The 18800-nt window shown below is 37.9% G+C and overlaps 1 protein-coding gene across 3 annotated transcripts in view; it reads right to left on the bottom strand.

Annotated features, from left to right (window-relative positions):
• Positions 1–18800, bottom strand: part of LOC144059338 (pro-neuregulin-2, membrane-bound isoform-like) — a 58147-nt gene that overhangs the window by 19945 nt on the left and 19402 nt on the right. For all 3 annotated transcript variants that reach the window (XM_077578335.1, XM_077578336.1, XM_077578337.1), the window contains exons 2-5: positions 11665–11827; positions 9658–9776; positions 9232–9355; positions 2822–2880 (exon numbers count right to left, since the gene is read on the bottom strand). In XM_077578335.1, the coding sequence (XP_077434461.1) occupies positions 2822–2880; positions 9232–9355; positions 9658–9776; positions 11665–11827 (465 nt within the window). The remainder of the gene's footprint in view (positions 1–2821; positions 2881–9231; positions 9356–9657; positions 9777–11664; positions 11828–18800) is intronic.

The raw sequence follows: 18800 nt of genomic DNA, 5'->3' as shown, positions 1-18800 counted from the left end.
AGATGGGGGCCATGGACTGGCGAGCATCATGTGCACTTTGCAGGAGGAAACCACAGGCCTCCAAGAATACATCAAGATAATGGCCCCCGAGGACAACGTGCTTGGTGAATGCCAGAAACCCAGAAAGGAGAAGGAGCCAGATGGACTGTCATGTACCACTGACAAATTGACAAAGTGGCTGACATCAAGAAAACAGGATTGCACAGGGTCAGTAATCATAGCAGCACAGGAACAGGTCCTAAACAGAAGATTAATAGATGCCTTGGTCTACCACATCAGACAGGACACCGGGTGGAGGTTGTGCACAAAAGTCCCAAAAAGAGTGAAGCCTATAACAGCAGGGTTAAATATGCTGGCAAGCTTTACATTGGAATGGATACATTATTCACGCTGTGGTAGCAGTGAACTAATTTAGTAGCCAGAAGCTTGAACGGAAGCGTGGCTGCCAGTGTGCGCCTACGGCCCCTCCGACCACCACCAAACATTCGCACCTTCCATACACCAGTGTTTGAATTATTTAATCATACCACACGGTGGCCTTAATACTGTGAAGCTGTATGTGAGATTTTGGTATTGTTGGATCACTGATATATGTTATGCTGTAAAATGGTCAAAGATCACATTTGATTATTTTTCGAATGCACCTTCCAATCAATTTTCCTCATAGCTAAGCAGTGATGACATTGCAACAGTGCAAGGATTACACACGATAGCAACAACCATACCCCCCAAACCCTAGAACACCCAGACCCCCCCCTTCCCATTTATATCCTTGGTGGTCTCTAGGCAGGTTATATGACTTTTTTTTTCTTTTCTTTTTAAAACATTAAAAATGCATGAAAATCACAGCATCTGGTGCTAATGCCAGTTTCTGATTCATGTGTGATATTTTTGCTGCTCATGCAATTATAAAAGAGAGACAAATCAAGCCCCAATTTGTTGTCTTCACAAGTATTTTTTTCCCCATCCAGAGTTACCAGCCAGGAGACAGTTAACAGGGTTGGCAAAGAGACAAGAGGATACAAGCAAACTGGCTCTGTTGGACTTACTTATTTACTCACTGGATTGAAATGCAATGTTAAACTCAAATGTTGATATAAGAGAAGAGCTATTCAAGTTCATCAGAAAATTTTGATTGCAAAGCAATCTTATTCCATCGGTGATATGTCAGAGCATGTAAACAGTAAATATCTATTAGTAGATCACAGTGAATTATTTTTAGTTATTTGCAATGGGTGATGTTGTATCTGTTTATGTATATGACTTTTACACATACAGTAGCAGTCTTTATACTGTATGTACCTAAAAAGATGTTAATGCTTGAGACAGAGCCAGGCTTGGTTTTGCTGCTTATGTAAAGACAACTTCCATCTCCCAGATGCCGGATTTGTCTTCTCATCTTTCTATTAATACTGCTTTAATTTAACCACATGCACAGCACTATATTACAATTTAGCTTCATGCACAGATGACATCACGTAACAGATGACCCATTGATGCCGCGGAAGAAAACAACAGTGTCTGTTGTAGGCTTTATCCTCATTCAACCTCCATTCAAGATGCATGGTACATTGTCACAGAGGGGAAAGCCCTCATCAGTAACAATGGCTGATGTTTCTTTGTCTCATTACCTTACTTGGCTTGTTAAAGCGCCCCACTTTAGTTTAATTCACTTACAAATGTATGAGATTCTGCACCCACAGCAAATGTGACTGGCAGGTATTCAAAACAATGTCAGATAGAATGAGACTTTTCTCCATATAAAGACTTTAATTGACACTTCTGGTCCAATTGGAGCAATAATATTGTGTTTTCTCAAATATTGGCTTTCACCCTGGAAAACTCAAAGCCTCAATTAATTGTCAGGTGCATTGTTCACTTGAACAAAAAAGGACCACCCCAACCAGTCCTCCTTTTTTGCTTTCATTTTTCCATCCAAGAAAACAAATGAGAGGTGGTGCCAATAGGTGCCAGTGACTGTTTACTGGGACTGATATCCAGAGGTGGGCATTCCATCAATCCATCAATGACGGATGTCCATTTTGTTGTCAATTGATGAGAAATTTTGAAAAATTGATGAACTAAGCTGTGATGGAAAGGAGTTTTCATCCATCAATATAATCATCAATCCGTCAATAAATTTGGCAATTGTTCCGCTGAGAAAATGACATATTGATGGTTTGGCTTAAAATATTGACGGACTGACGATAACGGAAGGGTGTCCCGACACTTGACGATTGCCGAATGACGGATGCTCAAAATTCATTGACACATGTAATTCCCGCACCCGCCCTACACGCAGATCACAGCTGACCAATGTGAGGAACGCTCCAACAAGTATTATCCACAAACGGGAGTACAGTTATACTCTTTAACTTTGTAAAAAAAAAATCCATTTATACAAATAAAGAGCGCCACTAACAAATACCTAAAACCTACAAGACTTTTGATTTCCTCAGCAGTTGAAGAAATAAAAAGCCCCTAGCCACTTTAATGAAATAATATGTCCAGTATTATGCTTCATGATTGCAGATTTGCCTTGCTTGGTTTAGCAACACCAATGGGTCATCCATCTTTAAAGTACAGTTTACCATTACATAAAATCCTCTGTATCCATTGTAAACATTTGAAACAATTTGAGATAGTATATGATCTAAAATGTAATAATTAAAAGTGTTGACCAGAGAAGTACCAGAGAAACGAGTGAGCACACAGCATGCAAACACGCGTATACTGTATTCACAGTATGTACTGTACAACCCTTCTAATAGAGCATGCCGCATCTCAGTGGAAGGAGACAGACAAGAACAAATGGACATACTGTAGAAACCGGCCATGACGGAGTTTTCACAGCGTTCCCCCGTATAGTCATTGGGACACCTGATGGAGGGAAAACAAGACATAGAGGGGCAAGAGAAGGGTTTGAGGTTAAAGATTACAGGGGTGGAAGAGGGGGTACATTAGGAGTAAAACACAGAGACAGAAAAGAGGGGAGGAGAAGGGGGAGGAAGGAGACACAAGAGAGTACAGAGAATGTTGAATTAGAAACAACACAATCCACCAAGTACAGAAAAAAAGATGGCCTGCATACTGTCATATCACCGCCATCAATACATGACAGCAGTGATGCAGTAAAGGCATCATCACAGTAATGACAGTCATGTGATGGTAGTCTGGGAAGTAAGGGTGCAGGCAAACACCCAAGCCCTACATTTACATATACACACATACATAAACATGTAATGTACACACATTTACCGGGCACTTCATCAGGTACATTTGCACAACCTAATGAGTACACCGAACATAAACATTAACTAAGGTAAGTATAGGAAATGTTCAGTTTTGATTAACTAAATAGGATATGACTCACATTTGGCGGGGCAATTCTACACCACTACAAAATACAAGCACAATAATAACATTCAGCAGCTAACATTAAGCATTATTACTGTAGCTGAATTAAAGTGTTGGATATGGAATTTATTTGCTTATGCCATTGATGAAAAGTTAAAAGGAAATCCTACAAACAAACATGATAATCAGTAACCAAGGCCGGCCTGATTCACGAAATGTTCGGGGGCAAAATAAGAGGCGCCGGGGAAAGCCAATTTTCCCGCTCATGTAAGTATTTGTGAAATCCCGTATTGTGCATAAAAAAATTGTTGCGGTGTTCAATGATGTAATTTTGGAGCTTCTGAAGAGGTCGGACTTAGAGACAGTCACAAGAAGGAGTAATGCTTCATCAATCATCACCTATGACATTTGCACTTGCAGTCATCTCCTGAATGTTCCATGATAAAAAAAAAAACGTCAGCGCTACCTAAAATGCTCAAATACGGCAGTCTCCACCACGTTACACGAGGGGAAGCGATGACTACATTTACACAACAATTATATTGTATGAACAGGAATCTTTCATAAGAGTTTCAGAGTTTGGCCCCCATTCATACAAAGCTGCGACAATGGCAGAAAGTGCTGTGATATACATGCCAGGTAAGTTGTTGGCAATGTCACTTTGTAAAGAAATTTTATATAATTGCGTGAAGATTGTTTTATACAGTTTGAACAGGATATGCTTTAGTATGTATTGAAATGTTTTCTTGCTGTGCGAGTCCAGTGCTGTATCACAACTGGTCGCTGTCACGTTGCAGCCGATGGATATGTTGGTGTTGTCAAAGTCACTCAAATTAGCAGCACAGATCCAACAACAGCTCTGTCAGCTTCTATTGTTCTTGAGACAGAAAATTAAGGAAGAGTTTTTCATTGGCAACTGTAGAAGTGTTTGTCTGATTAGCTGTCGTTCTTTTTCTCTTCGGTTCTCTGACAGCAACTTAAGAATAATGCTTAAAAAAGTGTCTACAACAACAATGGATGCAATGTGTTTATCTGACTCTTGCGCAATAAGTAGTCACAAGGTTTGGTTGTCGCGCTTAAAATAATAACATTGCCGATTCATAAGAAATATTGTGGTTTCCCATTTCACAGCCTCTACTCGCACAAAACCTGGACATCTTACATACTTAAATGAAAGTGTTTTGGTTGTGGTCTTAGACATCTTGTATTTTAAAATATTGAGATAAAATAATATTCACTGATATATTGCATACTGTACAGTAGTAGGAGAGGGAATAAATACTTATAATGACTGCTGGAGAAGCCATCAGTCTTGAATTGTTTAAAAACATATCTGCCACAACATTAGGTACATATATACAATATTGTTTTATTTCCATTTGATGAGATTTTCCTAATAATAATATAATAATAAGAGCTAATCAGAAGTAGTCAACCAACCAGGAATTTAAGCAATGCCATAAGAGGGTTTTTCCTGGCTGAATTTGAGGCAGAGGTGGTATCGTCCTGACTATGATGGGTGACTACCGATACCAGGTATTTTAAGGTATCGGTACTCACGGCGGTGACCAATACCATTATCTTTTACGATCAGGGACAAGAAATTAGAAATTATATGAATACAAATTTGCCATTAACTTTATGCAATTTAAAGGAAAAACAATATATTTGGATATATATATACCTTTCTTTAAAATCATCTGTCATTTATGGGTGGGGAATTTTATTTACTAGTGTTATCGGTATTTGGTATCAGTAGCGGTGACTACTCAAGAGTTGCATATCAGTCGGGAAAAAAGTAGTATCAAACATCCCTAATCCTGACCATGCGCCATGACATTTCTGTAAATTCAACTGACTCGCTTTCATTTTTTTACAGGCAATTCCATGTTCCAATAATAAGAATAATAGTTCCAATAAGACCATGACTATTATCATGTTAAAGCATTCCTTCATTATCAGTCACTCAGAGTGGAGGTGGCAAGCAAATAAGGTGGAGGCTGAATTTTGTACACAGGGAAAACCCTGCAAAAGATTGGAGGTGTTGTTTAAACCTGTCCTGCTCTAAACACACACACACACACAAAAGAGTCCTGAGTATACTATTCCCAGAAAGCATTGCCTGATGTGAATCACGACTCGCACAAAAGTATGCTCACAATATCGACAATTAATAACTGTTTACTTCTATTAAGATGGAAAGTGTTACCAAAATGTCTCTAAAAACCTCAAAACTCTATTTTGTGACCAACATAAATCCTGTGTATTATGGATGCAAACTCAAGCAAAACCCACGTTTTTGTTAGTTGACTTGGACAACCATTAAGCCAACAGGAAATTAAGAATAAAGTGAAACAACAATTTCCAGTCTAGCTAGGAGTAAGTAAGCCTTGATTAGAACGCTCGCATTCAAAGTGCAAATCTCCAGACTGAAAGGAAAACTCACATCACTGACCAACCTCCATTTAGTCACTAGGAACTTGGCAAAGATTTAAGTCTCGCTAAAGCTGCATAAGCATAAAGTAGGCTAAAAGAGGATGACAACACTGTCCTGAGGATCAATCTTAAACAGGAAAGACTGGGTAACTAAACATTGCAATGACAAAAGTTGGAAAAACCAAGGACAATGTTTTCTTATAAATGGGGAGTTGACACAAGCCTTGACTGTCAGTATGGAGAAACACAAAACTGAACCACAATGAATTCTTCAGGAATGCCAGTTGGCAGCGCTGCCGTGGCCTGGGGGGCCCTGGAGGGTTGTGCTTGCTCTGTCCTGGCCGGGGTCGACGGCTCCCCTCTTTGGTGGAGGTTTTCATGCATGCCAGATCCACCACACCAGCATCTATCGAAATTCAAACACAATCTGCTTCTTCCTCTGGTCGTTGAATCAGTGGAGGCTGATGTCTGTGGATCTCACTCTGCTTCGTCTATCCTTCCTTTCTTTCCTCAGTCTCTCCTTTGGTCTCTTGAGGTCTCCCTAATTTGTTGGAATTTAGATGTTTCTGGGGTTGGTGAAAGACTCTGGTTGGTATCCCGGTGGGTAGTAGGTGATGTCTGGTCGGTGATGGATTTCACTTTCCTTTATTTTCTTTAATCCTTCCTCGGGTCTCCTGACAACCTCACGACTCTAGCTGGATTCTGAAGTATTCGGTTTAGGTGATCGGTATGAGATTATTAATAGGTTTTAGGTGAATTAATGAGTACACACTCACGGGCACGCACACATGCACACACAAACACACACATGCACATACTAACACACATACAAAATAAAAAAATAAAAATAAATTTAAAAAAAGAGAGAGAGAGCAATGATGATGATATGTCGAATCGGTAAAATTACCGAATGAACAATACTGAGCTCTCTCAAGAAAAAAATGAAAAAAAAGGAATGCCAGTTGGGTCCTAACTGTTCCAATCAAGACTTTAAGGAAGCAAATAATACTGTCCAACAATGTGAGACAAGATATGATGACATACTATACATGCATAATGGATGGAACGCTCGAGTCAGACTCAAGTTACGAATTGTAGAACTTGCGACTTGTTAGGTTAACACTTACGGAAAACACAACTTGATTTTGACTTGAAGTCATAGGCTATTTTTTACAATTGAAAACCTGAAATTTTCAATAGTGTGCTTTTTGTTTTTGAAAGAAAAGTTATATTTTGTGTCACACACACCACAAAGCGGGCAACCAGCTAACAGAATAAGATAAGTACTGATGCCACCTCAAATATCACATAGGGAACACCAAATATGATAACATTTGTATTCAAGGATTATCTTTTTGATTAAATCGGGAAAAATACCAATCCAAAAATTGGAACTCAAAGTTAATAGACTCAACACGACACAGGAGTGCCCAACCAGTCGACTCCCAGTTGACCATGAGGAGTGTGTGTTATTTTTATTACATATTTTATGTAAGCGTACACTACATCCTGCACACTCTATCGGTTTCATAGCCACAAAAAAAGTTTGTTTTTTAAAATGACAATTAATTCCACATAATCATTTCAAAGGCTCTTGTTTGATTGTGCAGAAGTACCTAATGTTGTGGCCTGCTTGTATTTCAAGCGTGACTCTTGAGTGATCATGTTTGAATAACACAGTATATGTCTAATTTCCTTAGATACATACATTACAAAATGTGACATTTTACAGCCAAAGATGAGTGCAAACATGTAAATCGGACAGTTCCAAAATATCAAATTTAACATAACTAGCATCTGATAACAATATTTTCAACATTTGCACAATGCAAATTTGTTAGGCCACCAGCAATTAGCTAGGTTTATGCCACATCTGCCCTAAGTAACAGCATTGGTATTAACCAAAATCATATTTATGTTCCTGTAATGATTAAATTCACTAGTATGTTGTTTGAATGCAATAAAGCATTTGATGCAAAATATGAATGTAATTTTTTCATTGTTTTACAAAAAAATTCATAGAAATTGGAAACCATATTAATATTGGTGATGATATCAGATTATTATTATTATTATTTACTTTCATTCTTGAACATTATTTATAAATTTCTAATTTGTCAGAGAAGCCGGTAAAAAACATTAAGAGCTCATTCAAAAGAAAACACAAAGTTTGCTTTACAGTAATGGGTTTGTCTGTGACTTTTTTTAATAAAGAAAAACAGCACTTTGTAAGATTGTGTACTGTAAAAACATGGAGGAATAACATAACGAATGGGAATGCAGAGATTTAAACAGCTTGTACCTCATGATTTCATGCTGCAATTTTACTTATTGTGTTGCACCTTTGATGTGCCTGCCTTGGCCACCAGGAGGCAGTATTATACTGCACAGTTATGCAGACACAAACAAAGAAGAGTGATACTTGTACTACAGTACTCAAAGTCACTCATTAGGTTTCTGTAATATTAGTTAAGGACAAAGAATACACCTGTATGCCTGTAAGTATTGACAATTCCGAGCATCCGGTCATTTCTGACATTTCCACAAAGCAACACAATGCAAATGCTTCCTTTAAACGGTGAAAACAAATGGTGTTTTGTATTGCTTTTGCCTGTGACTAGCATACAAACCAGGCAGATTGTTACATTAGTCAAATGACATTTCATCATATTTTGACATCAAAATAATCCTCACAAATCAAATTACAATGAGTGGAGAGATTTTTTCCACCTAGTTAGACCGCCATTTTGACTTGTGCTGTAAGCTAGGAATTGTCAATTGTCATATTATCTGTATACATGTATTGCTCTACTATTTGTGTTTATAAATCCATTGTGTTATTTACTAAAATTGTTATTGTTGATGCTAACTGTTAGCATGTCGACAGTGTTTGCTATTATGCATTCTAAAAACAATTGGGTCAAAATTAACTCAACCTTATTTGGCTGTTTTTGTGCAATACAACCCAAAAATTTGGGTCAAACTTGCACAACTAGCAGGACGATCGCTTTTTAACCAAAATTGGGTTATTTTTTAACCGACTGTTTTTAGGGTGCACTGTATATTAGAATGAAGTTAGCAGGCCTTGCTTGTTTTTTTTGTTTTTTTTAAATAGTCATTGAACAGCTTCAAGCCTGTTTTAATGATTTGTGAGATGAGTTCACTGCCACCATAATGTTGTGTCACAAGTGGCTCATATTTCGGAAAAACTCAAAAATCGGCTCACTTGCATATCAAGGCATCACTGTAGTTAATACAATCAGTGTAATGGGCCCACTGCAGGAATTTGCAGGCATGATTAAACTAATGGACAGAGGGCAAAGAAAAGAACGACACAAAGCAAGTCCGAGGACAAAAAGATAGCAGGACAGCAAGAAACGAGATCGGAGGAGTGACTGCACTGTGATCATGGAGAGAATGGAAGACAAGTCAACTTACTTGCAAGAAAGCTGGTTAATACCATGTATGAAGTAACAGTCTCCACCGTTGATGCAGTAGGCCTTTTCTGTGTCGTTGCAGTGCCTCACATGACTCACACCCAGGGACAAGGTGGTGGTGGTTACTATTAGGTAAATACAAAAAAAACATGTTTTTTTTGTTTTGTTTTTTTCTCAAATGCTCCCCTTTTTTATTTATTTTAAGAAAGGCACTTCACTGAAAATCCTACCATCGGCGTAGCTATTTTTGTAAAAAATCAAAATCAAAAATCAAAAAACAAAAAACAACTTTGTGGCTAGTAAAGTACCCTTAGTTTGCCATTTTATTGAATATGTCATAAAGTACGTTTTTCAGTCTTACACGCTACAGCAGAACTGGACCATGGTTCAAGAGAAAAAAGTCAAGTTGAATTTGTTAGATGCTCACAGATGTGCACGCTGATTATACTTGTGACGTTTTCTTGTCCAACTGAGTTTTCAGCCACACAGGTGTAGTTTCCAGAGTCTTCCACGCGCACTCGACTGATCAGCACCTTGGAGTTTTTTCTTAAAAAGAAAGAAAGCAAGTGGGAGAAAAGGTAAAGATAGAAGCAGAAAAGAAGCAGATTTGGTTAGTTCCAAAATGCAATTTGACATTCATCACATGTATTAAATATAATGTGTTAATGGTGGGTCAGAAAACACAATATACAAAGCACAGAAAGACTGCTCTTTATTCTCTTTCCATATTTTGCCCAACTTAAATTACTGTAATGTTGCAGTTTGATGCATGTTTTCATCATCATTAGCAGCAAGTCCTCAATATAGCCTTTCACAGTTGTCAATTTAAATGAGGTCAAATTAATCTTTTTCCACTCTTCTATGTGATTTAAACAGTAAAGAAAGAAAGCAGCCTTAACTGAATATGCTGAGGATAGCTTTTTTATTCCTCGTATCATGTAAGAAAAGCAGATGATCAGTTAAAAATTATTCCTGAAAAGTTGTGAGCTGGTTGTTTATCCAGTATGTAAGTCATATACTGTAGTTTACCCCCCCCCCCCACACACACACACTGACAAATACACTTCCAATAAATGGCAAGGGGATCATTTTTATATTAAAGGTGCATATCATAATATTAACGCAAATTGGAGTGTTAAAATAACCATATTTATCACCCACACATGTTTTAAGAATTGTATAATGGACAGGAAGCACTACTGTGGCACATTGGCTGTTGCCCCTATTTTTCTCTAGAGTGAAATAATGATCGGGGATTCAGGACTCTTGAGCGGAGGTGTTTGGGAGTGTTTCTACGAGTCTGTGGTAAAAGACAAGCGTGTGCCACAGCAGATATAAAAGTGTGTCAAAATAATAATAAACCAGTACGGCAGTGCGATCATCCGTCTCCCAGTGGCTCATTTTGTTCGACCATTGGAACGAAAGTTTGGCGACATGCGACGGGAGTTGGAGGCGACTGACCGAGGGAAAAATCTCCCCTGCGTGCCCTGACCACGGTCAGAATAGAGCAGGAAAGGATAACACTGTCTAGTGTGACCACAAAAAAAAGGCAAAACTGAAGTCGCACAAGCGTCGCAGGAGGATGTGGATCAATATTGGAGCAGCGTTAATATTGGAGTAGGTGGAAAAACCTAAGAGGATGAAACGGGACCCACAGCTTGTTTTCTTCTTGCTAAAAAAGGTAAGACCTTGTCATTAAAATGCGCTATTTCTTATTTATGATAAGCAATGCACAATAAAACTACCACTAACTAACGTCTCTGCACTCTTGGCGCGTGCACGTCGCTGGCTTCCATTCCGCTTTTCGCCAGAGGGGTCGCAAATCTGCAAAAACTCTGTAACTTGCGTTCGGCACCTTTAAGAAGGATTGTTGCTAAATGTAACTATTAAAGTAACCTGTAATCAAACGTACTGGTAGTTACTTTTTTAAGCAAGTAATCAGTAAAGTAACGTTTCAACAGTTTTTTTTTTATTTTTACTAAGCTACTTTTTTATGGTACCTGTAACAAAACTGATCAAGACACTCGATCATGTTAATAATTTCTCACAATAATTAGTAAATAGATTAAAATCAAGAGGAAAAACTCTGTTTTTATTTTTTATATAAATCTCTGCCAGTATTCCCATTTTTAACGACATTATACTACATTCCTAGAAAATCACAATGTCCCATCACTGGTGAGCTATTTTTAGAACTGTATTTTGACAATACATGAGCACTTCAACTGAAAGTTTTTTATCTTCTCTTGCATACATCATTGCATCACTCTAACCAAGTAAGGAGGAAACTACTACTTTCAGGTCTTGGTGATTGGCTTTGGCTGAGATCTGCGTTCTCCTGAGTGCTCTTGTTTGTCTTGTGATTAATAAGAGAGGTGAAGTGGAAATGTCAAAAAGATAAACATATCATAAACTGTCATTTTGATGGACTTACTTGTTAGTTTTTATTCTGAGGTCTCTGCCTCTCTGAAGCTCGTGTCCATCTTTATACCAGCGGAAGGAAGGGCTAGGATTCCCTGACGCCTCGCATTTCAAGTACAGTTTGTCCCCTTCCATCAGAGACTGGCCTCGCATCAGTCGCAGCTTCGGAACAGAGGCTGGGCAAAAAGAAAAAAAAAAGTTTCACATTTTGTTTTACTGAATTAACAACATTAAAGGTTTTCACTCCAGTGCATGAGTGTTTTGTGTATGGGCTTGTGTGTGTGTGTGAGTGTTTTTTTACAGTGGTCAGGGCCAAACACACACACAAGCAGGGACACGCATTTACAAACTTAATTCAAATGTTGGTTCAACTGTCTATTCTCTTCATTTTGTAGTGTTTGTCTTAATCACTTTGCTTCCATAATAATAATAATAATATTCATAATAATAATAATTTATATTATTGTTATATGTTGTTGTTGTTGTTGTTGAATCAGATTTCAGCCCCTTTGTGCTGCCGTGTCAATCTAATATTCCCAAGACCATCAGAATCAATAGTGCTGGCCAATGTAACTTAAACCATATTAGCAAAATTAATTTTTCTTTAACCAATCACATTTCAAATTTGTCCTCACGAAACCAGCGCCCTGGTGATGCATGATGTCAGCATTTTTCCAAAACTTGTTACAGTCAACTTCCACTAGCAAAACACATCTGCATACATAAATACATTTCATAATCAGCATCTCTGGTAAGTATGATATATTTTATTTAAATATTTGATGTTTTTGTCTGCTCCAGAAGATGTCTGTGGCACAGTTGCATGTTGTTTTATAGTGTTGATGGGTTCTATAATTGAGACGTGAGAAGAAGTCTGGTAAATTCTTATTGAAGGTCCAGATACCAAATGCCTCAAACATACTACACTGTTACACAAGTAGTCCCAATTGTTCACTTCACGTTGCAATCAAAAACTCTAAAAAAATAAATAAATACTGTAATTCTGGCAAAAGGTCATAAAAAGTTTCAAGGCAGTTTGCTGCAAGTCTATTTTGTACAACAGATTAACACCAAAGCTAAAAAATAAGGCTGCTTTGTAGCACAATAGAATCTCTAGTAAATCCCAATACTGACTCAGTAGAGCACTTCTCTTTTAAGTTTGTTGATGGCTGCAGGGAAAAAATCTTTAATATAACATCTAAAAAAAAAATGAAAGAAAGAAAGTGTGCGTGCGTGTGTGTATGGGTTTGTGGGTTTGTGTGTTTGTGATGAGCAAAACCATTATCATTATTGTCCTGTCATGTTGTTTTTTTGTTTGCAGTGGAGATATCATCACATAACAAAAAGCAGCTGCCAACCATAATGATAGGACTTCACAATACTGTTCAAACTTGCAACACATTGTTATATCCAGGAAAGATGTCATTTTCTTGCAGACGGCAGTGATGTATAATTCCCAGTCAAAAGCCAAAGTAAATCATTTGAATATGAGCAGATGCTGCTTCTCTTTATGGCCTGTGCCTCGAAATGAGCTGTACTAAGAGAACATCATTGCTGTCATATTAGCGGGTGACTGGAGTAGGGAGTGATTTGTTTGCCGTTTTAATATTTACTTGGAGCTAAGTCTAGATGCTTACGTGCTATTATGGTATGGTAGACCACTCCCTTTCTGTTTGAATTTACTCTAGTTAACTAGTTAACTAAGAGCTATAATGAACACAATTGCAACTAGAAAACGCAATTTCTCCAGAAATTGAACGCTGTATGGTTGAATGGAAACCTGTGGAATAGATGGAAGCGCTCATGAAGTGAATTGGTGGAATATATTGAAGTTTGAATGAAAAGAATGGGATGAAAAATGTGGAAGGAAATGGGAAATTAAGAATGAATGGGGGAAAATAGGGTACAAAATCAGGATGTGTGGGTAAGGCGTGAATATTTGGAATAAGAAAAATACACCCTAGAATGGCGTGAATTTTTTGAACATGTTAAAATTGGAATGATGAGAATCGGATGAATTATGTGGAAGTAAATAGATGCCGAAAAAGTGGGAAGTTTGAAGTATAGGAATAACATACTGTATGTGTGAAGGCCACAGCTTTCACACAATAACCTGTAAAGTTACCAGATTGAAGCTGGCTGTAGTAAAGCAAGCACCCTGAGACGGTGAAACATCATATTGCACATCAAGTTTGGATACAGTGTAGCCTATAATATAGGCCAAAGCCATCCATACAAATAATAATGTAAAAGAGTTTTTTTTTAAAAAAGGAAAAAAAGTGATGTTTTCTGATCTAACTTATTTCAATAATCTAGAGCACGGGTCCCCAAACACCATGGCCGCACAGAGAGACAGAACACACAAAAAATCTTATCGAGTTGGAGGAAGAGGCACGATGAGTACAGCATTTCAGCTCTGATGTAATTGGCGGACAAAATCTGCACAAACATCTTTTGTTTTCTGTTTGTTTACATTGCTTTCCTACAACTGTGAAGAGCAACTCTGCTTCAAACGTGGTGTCAGACGGCATTAAAAGACAAGCCTTGTTGTCGGTTGAAAGAGAAAGACTTAACCACCAAAATGTGACTGGCGCTTAAAAAAGGATGCACAAACAGGACAGTATTGCCCTCAATGAATCAATCAAAAGATTTTAAAAAGTCCTGGAGGGATACTGAGAATGATTTTTTTTAGTCTTGTTTATTCGAGGGAAAGCACATTAAAGTGATGGAAATAAAGTATTTAGAGCTTGTCTGATCAACTGTGTTAATCGATGCAGTAATTTTTGTATTAAAGTACACAACAGGGAAAAATCTATTTGCGAGCGTGGTGTTTTTGTTATATTTAAAGGGGAAGACCCCCCTCCCCCCAAAAAAACAAAACAAAACAAATCCCCACTAGTCTAAATACGGTATTCTGGTTAATATTGTGCTAGAGGAATATGAGTTCAACTGCAAAATCCAGCCATTTCTATCAGTATCAGAAGACGGCCATTTTGTCACTTGCTGTCACGTGAAAATGACATCAGTTTCCCAGGTCTCAGTTAACAACCAATCACAGCTCAGCTTCAGAAATTTATATCGTGATTGGTCCTTGCCTGAGCCCTGAGTAACTGTGATGTCAAGTGGCAAAATGGCCGCACCCCGAGATGGATAAAAACGGCTGGATTTTGCTTCATAACTCATATTCCACAAATGTAATATTAATTTAGAATGTCATGTTTAGACTAGTGAGGTCACATATTATTGTCAAGAAATGTTTAAGGTTGACTTCCCCTTTAAGAATGTATCACCTGCCTACTAATTCCAATAACTTTGACTTCCAGGCCAATCTTTGCGATCCACTTCCATAATGAACCATTGATATTTGGCCAATCCTGTGTGTTGAATCATTGCTGAAAAGTATCGTCTCATGACAAATTGTTCTATAAATGACATTGAGCTGTCTGTCTGATGCTTTCATCTCATGTTTTGCTCAGATATTCGGCAGGACATAATAAGGGCATCATGGAGACTGAAATCTAATAACAATGTAGCATATGTAGAGATGAGATGAGATTTCATAGGGAGAGAGGAGACTCTAGAACAGTGCCGGCAGTACGGATGTGACATTTAGACAGCACAGTGACAAAATACCTCCGAGAATAATCATCTTTGTTTGTATTGCACTTTTCAAATGGGAATTAGAAAGTCACTAAATGCATTAGAAATGATAATGATTCATTGTGAGGGAAGGAAAATGTCAACAAATAAAATGAAGGGATTATGTAAACAAATAAGATTTATGATGTTCTGATTGTTACAAATGAAACTAATACAGTTGAAACTTGGGTCAAACACAAACAGTTAAATGACGGACTGCCAAATTATTATTCCTTTGGAAAATACAGTTATGGGATACACCGATGTTCATCATTCAAATATACATCAAATAGCTAAAACACACACACACGTACTTGTACTTATATAATTGTGAGGACATCCATAGACATAATGCATTCCCAAGCCCCTTTCCCTAACCCCAAACATCAAAAATGATTGCCTACCCCCATTCCTTACCCTAACCTCAACCATAACCCAATTCAAACCTAAACTCTAAAACCAAGTCTTGACCCTCAAAAAGAGGTATTGAGTTGTGAAGATCGGCCAAAATGTCTTCACCTCACAAAAATGTCCTCAATCTGTTGGTTAAAGACGTATTTTGGTCCTCACAGTGTAGTATGTTAGAGATCTTCGGAAAATAAAATTGTTGCAAAGCACTTTGGTTACGTATAATATTAAATACAAGACATTTTGTGCCTTCTATTTCATGAGTATAATATATAGTATAGTATATGATCTGACATTAGAGGGCAGTATCAACCAGTTGATTCTTCTTCTAGCGACCTTGCAAGATCGCCCCAATTTAGAAAGGGGAGACACCTATACTTATTAACAGTGGGAAATGTTCTTTCAGATTTTTGAAAAGACTAATATATTTGATACATCTGTTTATTATTATATTTTTGAAAGTTATAAATGTACGAATTTAAAGCATTGTGACCGGATGTATCACATATGACACAAATCAAAAGTCATATGTGGAAGTTGATTTTCATTTTTTTTTTTTTCAAAAGGACCAATAAATACTCTATTTCCAAAGAATCAGAATGTTCTCTCATATACTGTATTTAATGGTCCAGGCTTTATAGGGTTAAATGTTCACATAGTGCATTTCTTAATATGTTAACCCAAATGTTTTTATGGCACACAAACATAAAAGGAACTAAAATGGCATATCATTGCTCCGTTACATGTTTTTTTTTTCACCTCCAAATGACTCAGTTGACCACTTCAAACTACTTCAAAAGAGCTGTCCAAATTCAAATTGATGATATTAGAATATTTTGTTTGTACAGTAGCGGTGACCACACACCTGTTTTTGTAAATAAAAAAAGAGCCAGAGGAGGTCAAGGAAACGGCTACTTTTTCAGGACCGTATGTCAACAAAAAAGGCCATTCTCCTTTGCATCAGACTGTCCAACTCTTCTAATGGTCCCCTCAGTCACATTTGTTGGAACACAGAAGCTCACTGTAGCTAAACTATCATATGCAAGAAGCTTTGACTTCCCATGTCTTCAATAAACAGACACTCAGTTGACCCTGATAAGATACGTGGGAGTACGTTCATATTTCACAGTAAAGCACTCGGGGCACAAGTGCTTTAGTGTATACTATAACGCACTTTCTGCATGAATTGATCATAAAGTGTGAGTTGATTTTCACCTACGTCTCAACATTAGACAAGCACTGTCTGCTTAAAGTATTACCACATAAAAACAAACATGATACGTACCTCTGAGCGGTACAGCAATTACTTGGTAATTTCAAAGATGAGACAGAGGGAGGGCTGTGCCACAGGTGGAGGGGTCAAAGTTGACTCCGATCATGGCCAATCAAAGCGGCTTCTTTCATTCAGTAGGCACGCACTAGAGCAGAGGTGGGCATCGAGGGCCGGAGTCCTGCAGGTTTTGCATGTTGCCCTTCTCCAACACAGCTGATATATGATCAGCTTATCAGCAATCTCTGCATAAGCCTGATAACGATCCTGCTGATTGGAATCAGCTTGTGTTGGAAGTGAGAAACCTCCAAAACCTGCAGGACTCCGGCCCTCGAGGACCGAGATTGCCCACCTCTGCACTAGAGTCTCGACATGGCGCAAGCACAATCTGCACCATGAAGTGAGAAATTGGAGACTGCCCCACCCCACTTAGTTTTTCGTGTGGCCTCCCTTATAGCTTTAGCTACCACCCTGTGAGATGATTTAAAAAAAATAATAATTCAATCGTTGAGTATTCCATCCACCCATTTTTAATCGAATTTTCAAGAAATGCGAAAATAAAACTGAATGGAAACGCTAGAAATTCAAAAAAGAGCCCAAAATTTGCAAAAAAAAGTTTTTACACTTGGAGGGGGTGGTTTTTAAAGTGTATCGAAAAAATTAAAATGCGAATTTTGGCTATGGAAACAGGTTTTGCGAATAAGACCGAAAACACGTCGCACGTTTTGACCGGATATTACGTTACGCGTATGTATTTAGTCCCAAAGCAATGTCGGACGATAAAATAAGGTATGTTTGGGGGGACGACGAAACACATTTTGTAATTAATTAAAGAAGCGAATATTAATGCTATTTTAGATGGAAAACAGAAAAGAAATGCTACGGTTTATCAAGTATTACAATAGAAAACTCATACGATGTCATCGCACGGTGCAGTCGCTTCCTGGTCTTCTTCTTCTTCTTTTAAATTACCGGTGTATCACATCTCTCTGGTATATAACGCCACCTACATTTGCGGAGTTCTCTCTCAATATTCGCAGAAGAAGAACAGATGGAAATGGGCAGAAGTCGCATGTCCGTTTCAGTAAATTCGCTTTAAAAATTCGAAACAATTAGATGGACTATTGATTCAGAGGCTTTGGTGCGCACTGTTCACATATTTATGAATGAAACACTTCACGTTAGACCGTGTGGTCTAAGGTTTAAATCAACTTTCTGCCACAAAATTGCCACTCCACTAGACACATTACAAAGAGAATCCTTCACTGACCCACCCAGCAGACCGGTCTGCCAAATTGGAAAACACATGCGGCGAACCTTGCGTTGATGCGCAAATCAAAAACTGCCGCAGAAAGAAGAGCCTTTGATGTTCATCACAAGGAAAAAGTTCATCACAGTGTTGTCACTAGAGCTCGGATTCACATTCAAAATTCACATTCGATAATTGCTTACCAATTAAGCACCGAATCCCGAATCAACTCGAATCGGTTACTAATTGTACTTTTGCCCCAAAAATATATCATAGTCCAAAGAAAATTACAATGGAATCATAATGGTAATTAGTAAATTATATAGCGGTTTATCTACACCATATGCTGTCCGAGGCACTTGGCCAAGCCTCACCTTTTTTTGAAGGAATATCAGAGTGTACCAAGTCTGTATGTGGCCGACACAGCAGGCTTTTGCTTTTTAGTTTAAAGGCACAATACCAATACTGAACCAATACTATGGCAAAAACTTGAAAATAAATAAAACACGGTGGAATAATAGCTGCCAGCTAGCTAATTACACTAAACACATTAGCACAATTGAGCACACCAAAAAAAATTGTA

This window comes from Vanacampus margaritifer, chromosome 10, assembly GCF_051991255.1.
Source record: "Vanacampus margaritifer isolate UIUO_Vmar chromosome 10, RoL_Vmar_1.0, whole genome shotgun sequence".
NCBI classification, from domain to species: Eukaryota; Metazoa; Chordata; class Actinopteri; order Syngnathiformes; family Syngnathidae; genus Vanacampus; species Vanacampus margaritifer.
Note: the sequence above shows the minus strand (reverse complement) of the source record. Positions and strands in the feature narration are given on the sequence as shown.